This window comes from Populus nigra, chromosome 3 (genome assembly GCF_951802175.1).
Source record: "Populus nigra chromosome 3, ddPopNigr1.1, whole genome shotgun sequence".
NCBI lineage: Eukaryota > Viridiplantae > Streptophyta > Magnoliopsida > Malpighiales > Salicaceae > Populus > Populus nigra.
The window spans coordinates 9,003,651-9,013,838 of NC_084854.1; the positions used below are offsets into that span (position 1 = coordinate 9,003,651).

At 32.1% G+C, this 10,188-nt stretch overlaps 1 protein-coding gene and 1 non-coding gene across 2 annotated transcripts; one reads left to right on the forward strand and one right to left on the reverse strand.

The window, feature by feature from the left end:
* Positions 1 to 1,944: 1,944 nt before the first annotated feature.
* LOC133688897 (WAT1-related protein At4g28040-like) lies at positions 1,945 to 4,427 on the reverse strand. The gene is given in 8 exon segments (XM_062108541.1): positions 1,945 to 2,193; positions 2,195 to 2,384; positions 2,502 to 2,650; positions 2,739 to 2,897; positions 2,982 to 3,210; positions 3,758 to 3,874; positions 3,965 to 4,033; positions 4,126 to 4,427. Coding segments are annotated over 8 exon segments (1,137 nt in total). The 5' UTR covers positions 4,308 to 4,427; the 3' UTR covers positions 1,945 to 2,151.
* Positions 3,528 to 3,722, forward strand: LOC133690400 (U2 spliceosomal RNA). The gene has a single exon (XR_009841431.1). It is a non-coding gene; the product is annotated as a U2 spliceosomal RNA (small nuclear RNA).
* Positions 4,428 to 10,188: the final 5,761 nt, after the last annotated feature.

Genomic DNA, 10,188 nt, shown 5'->3' on the forward strand with positions numbered 1-10,188 from the left:
CTATCACCGTAACGTCGAACACCTGCGACAAGTGGCACTTTTATTGGAGGTACTAGAAAGTATGTAGTAAATTGGGGTCCTGGTACACTGATGTTTCGAGGAGCTGTAGACTGTGCAGCAACGATGGGCTAAGTCGAGTGTTCCTCTTTAGAACTTGACCTTAGAGCTTGCTCGAGTAGGCTGGTGAGTCTAGCAATGTTGCCTTTCATGCTTTCTATTTCCCTTTGTTACTAAGCTTCCAATTGGACCCTTTCCTCTTTTCCATCAATCTTTTTCGGAGGCAAATATTGTGGATTTGGTATTGCGGAGGACCTATATTTCAATTTGTCTGGTAGAAATGAACTCATTAGCTTGGTTAATCAAAACCTTTCATTGATCATTAAATTGATTAGTTATCTTTTTTTGCTATTGAAATAGCTTCTTAAGTGTTTTTCTTGTCCGTTCCATTGCCGCAATCTTTTCCTCCCCTCAAGCTCAAGGCAGTACATGACCACTAATAAGAGATAATAAGAGAAGGGGAGTTCAAAATTGATATGTGGTTGTGTTTCCAACATTTACTGTAATTTGTTTATTGATCTTTTTGTTGAATAGAATTGAACTTAATCAAGGCAAGTTCAAAGTCCACATTTTTCCTATGTATTGGAGCCAAAACTCAATAACTCACTTTGGCCGCATTATGCAGGCAGAACAGGTGAAAAACACTTTCAAATTTTGAACTTTCTTCAACCAGTCATAACCTCTATGAACATTCTCAAGAAAAGGGAGAGTTAATATTTTAGACCATAAGACTTTATCGCTTTCAATCTTGTCAATAAAATTTGAGTTTGTGAATATATTTTAAAACACATTTGATGCAGGCAGACCTGCTGATGCTGAAAGTTATATGCCATAGGATAGGGATGTGTCATAACTAGAAAGGAATTTGCCATTAATATCCTATGTGGATCAACTAATAGAAGTTTTTATGCATTATTAGGATAGAACTACGTCCAAGAGGAGGTGTAATCAAACTAGACTTAATAAAAGGTTTGGTTGTATCTGGTCAGTATAGTGACTAAAAAAACTATAACTTTTAATTTGGTCGTTAGATCCAGCTAATTCTTTAGGAAACCATTTAGCTAGTCTATTTGCGATATAGATTTCCTCAAATTATGCTTAGAAGATACTATTATTTTTCTAGATTTCATGTTTTTTTTTTCAAATTTTCTATTATTTTCTTTTATGTTTCAGAATTCTGATTTTATTATATAGTAAGGGTCGGTTTTCTAGCCTGTTTTTAGAAATTGCAAAACTCTTTAAGAGGTTGATTTTTTTTTTGTTTTTACTTTTATAGAATAAAACTGAAAATTTAGTGCTGTGTTCGAAATCCTTTACGCTCATCAATTTTGTAATTTCATGCTTGTTTTTGTTCTTATGGTTACGCTTGCATCAACATTTATACATCAGGAAAATATTTATCCATTGTTTTTAGTGCTTGTTTTGACCATTCCACCATTTCAGTTTTAGTATGACAGATTGGTACAGCTGATCAGTTTACTTAAGTTGAAGTGAAATTTGGAAAGTTGAAGGTTCAAAATTCATCTAGTTAGGAGGCGTTTGTTGTTTCTTAAGTGAAAAATGTTAGGGATATATACAGCTATAAATTCATACCAAAATACATTTCAGTTATGCTGGTAAATTTTCTATTACATCTTTTTTGTTGTCAAAAAACCATCTCAGTCCAATAACTTAAGTTATTAGATAAAGTCCTAAGATATGATTTATATATTATTCTTTAACACACCCCCTCAAGTGCCTTTTGAACTTGAAACTTACACATACCTACATTACCTTGTCCTTAATTTTTATCAAATAAATAGGGATGATGAGATTCGAACTCGTGACCGCTTAATCATCAAGGCTCTGATATCATGTCAAAAAATTATTTCAAACCAATAACTTAAGTTATTAGATAAGGTTCTAAGATATTATTTATATATTATTTTCTAACCCGTAGCATTTTGTCTAAATTCTGTGACTCTTTAAGAGTATAAAAATTGCCAATGAATTTTATTTTAACAGGCTTTTTGCGTCCCACTTGAAGGCAACTAATGCTCTTGCACTCTTCTCTAACGTCTGCAGTCACACACAACTGTCAATTTCCTTTAGAAATTAAGAAATCATATTGCTTTCATTAACATCCTTTGATTTGTGAAGAAAGAAGTGGTGCTTCCAAATCAGCTTTGCTATTCTTCTTCTCTGGATACTCATCTATTAAGAATTGCAAAGGTGACTGATCATTTTGCAGCTGCGGACGCATCTCATTTTTAATCTCATCAAGGTCTTTGGCTTTACCCCATAGCACAGCATACAAACCAATTATCACAGCTAAAGCACCAATCAAACTGAAGAGTAAAAAAAAAGAAGAAAATATTACTCTTCTTTGATAAAAGAATGTGACAGCCAGGTTCTGTGTCACAGAAGTTGAACATGATGAAATTGTTAGGTGGAAAAGATATTACCTTCCAGCGTATGTCTCCTCATGTAGAACTACAGCAGAAAAAATGCCAACAATAACTGTGCATAGAGGATTGAACATTGCAGAGAAGAGGGGACCTCTCTGAGAAATTACCCAGGCTTGGACAAAGAAAGACACAGCCAGTCCAATTCCCTTTTAGGAAGGAAAAAAAAGGTCCATGTCCAAGATTAGAAGCAATAACAATCTGGAAATAATCATAGAACAACAGAAAACTGCTTACCGCATACAAACAGGAAGCAATTTCAAGATGAGTAATCAGCTTCCAAGAAGTAAGATCCTTTTCCGCGAATAATGCAATCAGTGATGATTGCAATGATGCGAGGAAACACATCCATGCAGAAGAATATAAGTGGTCAGGACAACTTGCTGAAATAGGTACCTGTAGGGAAATTGAAGAAAAAATTTAGTTATCAGAATATGCATTGATCTATAAGTAACGGAAAGGGAAAGACAAGGTGTTTACCTGCAAGACCATCCATAGTGACCAGAAACAACTGCTTCCAAACAGAAATAGACACCCCAATAGCCAATTGTCGCTTCCAGGGCTAAAAAAGGATTCTGATGGTAACAATTCTGTGTTTAACAGCCTAGGACCTTTGAGTAATGCCATGGCAATGGCTCCACTTACGCAGATTACTGTTCCAAGAATCTTGGAAATAGTTCTCAGGCTTCGTATATTAACTTTCTCCAATCTGATTCATTTATAATTAGAGATTCCGGAAACATGTAGAATTTAGAAAATAGACATCCACTGAAAAAGAAAGAAAGAAAACTAGTAATTTCTTAATAGCAAAGATCACCAGGTCTTAAACAAGTTCAAATTTCTACTAGGTTATTGTTTGATTCAAAAGAGTGTTAGCCTGATAGAAATTGGTCAAGATTTTCTGTACCAAATTTCCAATAAAGTAAGAGGAGAAAATCAGCAGAGCTATAGCTTGGAGCTTATTCCCAGATTGTCTAGAAGAGAAACAAGGGATTACAAAAAGCAGCTCAAGCAACGTTCATTGGCATGCCTTTCTCGGCTTTTGGCTAAGATCAAGTGCAGTATCTGTTCTTATCATTTTAATATCTCATACTTGGACTTGGGTCCACATGGTATTAGCTTAATATTTTAAAGGGAAGAGCCCATCATTGTAGGTTGCTATTGGACAATAGTACGGGCATTGCCCCTGCGTTGCACTACAGCAAGGGCCTGGCACCATAATGGTATTTGTTTTTTATCTAGCAATTATAAGTTACCCGGAAATGGCTGCCATTACAAAAGTGATTGCAGGCATGAGATTAGTCAAGGCACTTGCTGCAGTCGAAGAGGATAAGTAGAGGCCTTCAAAATAAGCGTTTTGATTGGCAGTTACCCTGCAAGGCAAAGTTGCATCTGTCACTTATTCTTCTTATATATGAAACCGTGACAACAGAAAGCAGGGATAAAAAGTTTAGGACACGTACCCCAAAAGGGAGGCAGCAAATATCCAAGCAAAACTCCTTAATCCCAAAGAGAACCCACTTGAACTTCTTCTGCTAATTAACAAATGTAACTTTTAAGGAAATACTGATATGCAAAGTATGTGAGGAATTACGGGTGTGTTAGAGTTTGTGTGATTAATTACCTCCTCGAAACATAAGCTAGAGGAGCCATGATCAAAGTTGCTATGCCTTGCCTGTAGACTACAAAGACCTTGGGACTCAGTCCTCGTACAAGAGCAGCTCTAGTAAATAGAGCCACCCCTGCATAAATGAACTGTAAACCAACCATTCCCATAGCAGGCTTGTAAGCATCAAACCCACCCATGCTATTTTAGCTTGGGAACTAGGTTCTCAATGGCAGCAACGTACATACAAATAGAAAGAGATCTGAGAGCAGGCGAGTCATCATAACGTGACAGACTTGGATCAGGAGATAAGGTTCGACTACAGACAGAACACTAGTAACATAAAACTAAATAAAAAAAGCAATCATGTGTAAGATGCAGCTATCTCTGAGGTAATTAAATAACTTATTTTTTTCTGTGACGCGGCGAGATTGGAATCATATGAATTATGATCTGCAAAATATTATTGGTCGACAGGTGAATGAACCAGGCCGTTCAAATCTCATATTTGATAAAAACTTGTGGTAGCAATTTAGCTGGCATGTATTGGATTGGCATTGACAAATCTTTGACGTGGAAACTTGGAGTTATTCTCTTAAAGGATATGGTGATTACTTTGATTTTACTTTTTTCTTTCCCTTAAAAATGTTTTATAACGTGCTTTGGAATGCTTCTCTCTTATTTCTAGTTTTTGTCCTTGCTTAGCTTGGCTTTTCTAGTTGGGATGTGACATATTATCAAACTCCACAGCCTCTAACCTCTTTACCAGATTCGAAGTGCAACTTAGTTGAACTTTGTGAGTGATGGGAGTATTATTGGTATTTAAAAAAAAAACAAGTGTGGTTGAACTTGGAATTGTATTAAATTAAGATTTTTATGTTGTTTTATAATTTTAATGTGCTAATATTAAAAATAAATAAAAAAATTATTTTGAATAAAAAATACTTTTAAAAAATATCTTGTACTATAATATCAAACACAAGAAAAATTATTTACTAGTCATATATGCGTGTGTGCGTGTGTATGCTCGCGCTCGCGCGCGCTGGTTGCCTAGCTTTTTGGTGTATGTGTAGAGTATTGTTATTGTAAACTTGCAGGAACTCTGGTACAAAAGAGAGAACTTTAGAAATATGGGTCAATCCTATTGAATAGTTGTAAGTTCCATTTAGGATACAGGAGAGCAATAAAAGTTTTTAAACTATCTTTTTAAAATTATGAATTCTAGTTTTTACAAAACTATTTCTCTTTCAACCTCTTCTATCTTTGATTCTTTTAACAATAAAAGAGATATAAATAGTGAAGAAATTACAATATAAGATTTTACAAAAAAATATTAATGATTGATAATTTTTAAAAGTTTAAAAGAACCAGATTTATCAAACTTCTTCTTTTAATCTTTTTAAAACTGATTTTACAACAAAAACTGAAGAAAATAATATTCAACTTACAAAGTCTTTTGAAACAATCTAACTCATTTCCAAAAAATTCTTACAAAAACTCTAAGACCAAAACTATAAATATATCCATATTAGTCTCGTATTGAGATCAAACTCCATACCAAAGAAGGTCTGAATACTTCTATCCTAGCTATCTTTAGAGATGTTGGATCCCAAAATTTCCAAGATTCATTTCTAAGTTCCATAGAATTCAGTTTATATAGTGGTCTTGTTTCTTTTGATTATTATCTGAACCTTACTATATCACTCAAAGACAGAAACATCCTACAAAGTATAATTTTACAGATCAAAACCCATAACTACAATATGCTTGAAGGATCAATTCTTATAGCCGTGATTTTCAAAATCCATTACAAAGCAATGTTATCTCCTTTTGCTAGTAAACATAAATTTCAATCCTAAAAAGTTGAAACATTACTCCTCCAAACAGACCTTGCTAGATCAAAAACAGTTGTACCCAAATCTATCAAATGGAAAGATATACCCTTAGGTGAAGACTGGATCCTTGAAGGTGTCACCCAACCAAAAACTTTACAACCACCACAACTAAATATCCAACTTAAACAAATAACCCAGTATAATGATGGTAAAGTTTCATAGACATTCAACAAAGTTCTAGATTCTCAGATGACCAACCGTATCTACCAACCTCTCTAACATTCTCTTCTGTAACAGAGAACATCGAAAACGAAATGAATGTTTTTTAGACAAATTTTGTTTTGAACAAAAAATATTTTATTGATAATTTTTATGGTAACCACAATTCTAAAAAGAGATCTTTGTTTTTCAAAAAAATTATGCAACAAAGAAAGAAAATCCAAAAATATTTTTATGATTTCATTGCATCATATAAAATACAAATTTTATTCTTTGATTAGTTTGAAATGTATTATGTGTTTGAAAATCATATTGTATGTCCATTTACAATATATGCATGTCCCATTACATTTAGAAATAAACCCCCTGTCTAGGAGTTAGTAAATGGCACTCCCATTAAGTCCGAGGAACCTCAAAATCCCTCATAATAACTAAATAGTAGAAGTTGCTCCTTGCAAATCTTCAAATGAAGATGTTACCATCAATACCAACACATCATCTAACAAAATAACTTTACAAATATCAACCTCTATAATACATTATAGGAAAGCAATTGACTTGACTAAAAAAGCATATCCAGAAGTCTTTAGTCTCTCATATTGAAACTTCATCAAAGCTTGATAACCAAAAACTTAAAAGCCTAATTTTTAAACCATACCAAGTTACAAAAATTAGTCAAACCCAATTACAAAACAACAAAAAAGACTTCCTTAAAGCTATCAAAGACCATCTCAACCACTTTAAAGCTTCATCTTCCACCTTAATTGCTTATGACAAACCCCAAATCAGTAACCATCCTCCAACCTCCACAAGTTATATCAACACTATCTAAAATAACCAAATTCAAACTTCAAATGAAGAAGCCTTTTAGGAAGAAAGTCCTGAAATCAACAAACTAATCTAGAGAAACCTTAAAACATTATTTGCTCTAAATATAACAATCCAAAATGAACCAACCATAATAAACCAACATAAATTCAATGCCTCTTCCCTCTATGAATGAAACATGGATAAAATAATACAATATCCTAAACACCTTACAACAAATGATCATGGTTGTCAATGCCTACAAAACCCAAACTGGAACCCCAGACAAAGATATAGCTAAACTCCTTATAGCTAATTTTTCTGGCTAGTTAAAAGGATGGTGGGATTATCATCTTAATGCAACATAACATCTTGAAATCTTGAACTCCGTCTAAATGACTAAGGACCAAATACCTATCCTTAAAAAGATACAATTTCAACCCTTATCTTGACCATTTTCTTACATTTTATAGGAGATCCTTCTCATTATGAAGACAAAAATGTTGAACACCTTTCAAACTTTAGATGCAAAAACTTAGTGATTTTTAATGGTATAAAAATATTTTCCCTACCCGTGTCATACTCCGAGAAGACTCAAATCAACCATTCTGAAAAGAAAAATTCCTTTCTTGTTTACCAACCTTTTGAGAGAAAGAGTTAGAATTAAAATCAGAGACATCTTTACTACAAAAACCATTTCATATAATCATTTGACCTGTGATGAGCTTGTTAGCTTTACAAGAAAGAAAGGTCTTCAGATATGTCAAGACCTTAAACTCCAAAAAAACAACTTGAGTGAGAAATGAGATCTAGATAGGAATTTGGTAATCTTTGTCAACAGTTTGACTTATCCTTACAAAAGCTAATAGGTAATAGAAATTGTTCCAAGCCCAACACAAAACCCAACAAACCACCTCATAAAAAATCAACCGATAAATACATAAAAGGTTTTTATACCAAAATTAAGCCCTTTTATAAAAAGACCAATAGAAAGCCCACAAAACCTTCTTAGTCAAAACCAAGCCCAAATTTGACCTAAAAAACATTACATGTTACAAATGTGGTTAGAAAGGTCATACATTTAGGTTTTGCTAAGTAAACACCAAAATCCATGAACTTCAATTAAAAGAAGAAGTCATTCATCATATCCAAATCCTTTTGATTAAAACCACTAGTTCAAAGACACTCTTCTCACACATTTGAAGAACCTTTCCGAAAAGATGAGTAAGGAACATCTAGTTCTGACTTAAAACATTCAACCCATACTACTTCAAAACAAATAAATGTCCTATCTATATACCAAGAATATATTTTTGAAGCTATTAAAAGTCTTAATGATCCATAATTACAAAAAAAAACCTTATCTAGACAAACTCATGAGTACTTTTGATAAACTAAAAATACCACAACCTATTAAAAAACAATCATCATTACCATCAACCAACACAAATACATATGACCTTACTAAAATCCTTAACAAGAAAAATAAATCTAAACTTGTTGCTACTATCCCAAAACTATAGTGTGAATCAAAACCCTTAATATTGAAGTACAAAACCTCAAACAAGCTCAATAAAAAGACTGTTATTTTACAACACCTTATTGCAAAGTTAGAAAGTCATTATGATCTGAACTAAAATTAGAAGAACAAACCCTACAGGGTCATATATTAGATCATACATTGTCAAATATTAAGCATGTTCCTGAAGACTTTCTGCATATTTTAACTCAAATTACTTCAAAACGTATGTTATAAAAATTAAATTGATCTTTTCAAATGATTTCAAAAAGACATCATTGCCTTGTTTGATACAAGTGCATATTTGAATTATATTAAAGAAGGAATAGTTCCAAAATAATTTCTATAAAGGACTTCTAGAAAACTTTATGCAGCAAATAATACTAAATTAGTTATTAAATACAAAACTCAAGCATTAGTTTTTAATAATGGGTTTTATTTAAAAATGTCTTTGCTCTTACAATTGATATTAATCATACTGTTATTCTTGGCACTCCTTTTATCAACATGATTACTCTTTACAAAACTGGTCATGAATGTATTATTTCAAAAATCAATGGTTTGAAACTTGTTTTTCCTTTCTTACAAAAACCAAAGACTAGGAATTGAAATTTGATCAAAGTATGTTCTATTCATACTCATCACATCAATGTATTGATCAAGGAAAATAGGTTCATCTCCTGCATCTTAAACAAGGTGACTTTTTTACAAAAAATCAAAAATTAGTTACAAAGTCCTATTTTACAAAAGTGAAGTTTATATTTTCAAAACAAAATAGAAAAAGAAATTTGTTATGATTTACTAAATGCATTTGGGAAGAGACAACAACACATTGTTCATCTTGCATATGGTAAAAGTTTTAATGAAAGCCAAATACCTACAAAACTAAGACCTATTCAGATGAATGCATAATTAGAACAACATTGTAGACTTGAAATCCAGGATTTAAAGTCTAAAGGTCTTATAAAAAAATCCAGATCACCTTGGTTATGTGCATCCTTTTATGTTAATAAAAATTCTAAAATTAAACAAGACACACCAAAGCTTGCTATAATTTACAAACCTTTGAACAAAGCTTTAAAATGGATTAGATATTTGATTCCAAACAAAAAAAAAATATTTATTACAAAAATTATATTTTGCATTTATATTTTCAAAGTTTGATATGAAGTTAGAATTTTAGAAAATTTAAATTCTTCCAAAATACCATTACAAAATTGCCTTCACAGTTTGTTTTTGTTTGTATAAGTGAAATGTTACGCTATTTGGTTTAAAAAATGCTCCATCATAATCTCAAAGGATTATGAATGATATTTTTAATTTATATTCAAAATTCTACATAATTTATATTAATGATCTTATTTTTTCCAACTCAATAGAACAACATTTACAAACTTTCTTCAATGTTACAAAACAAAATAGTTTAGTTGTTTCATTATTAAGGATTTCTCTTTTTCAAACTTTGTGTTTGTTTTCTTGGTCATTACATTTTGTAAGGAACTATCACACCCATTAAGAGATCTTTTACATTTGATAGTAAGAGATTTTAGGAAGTCATAATTATATCTTAGATTTTTACCACAATGTGAACAGAATAACAAAACCCTTACATGATAGGTTGATAAAGAACCTTGTTCCATGGTCTGATAAACACATCAAGATTGTTCGACAGATTAATAAACAGGTTTAAGAAATTCCTTG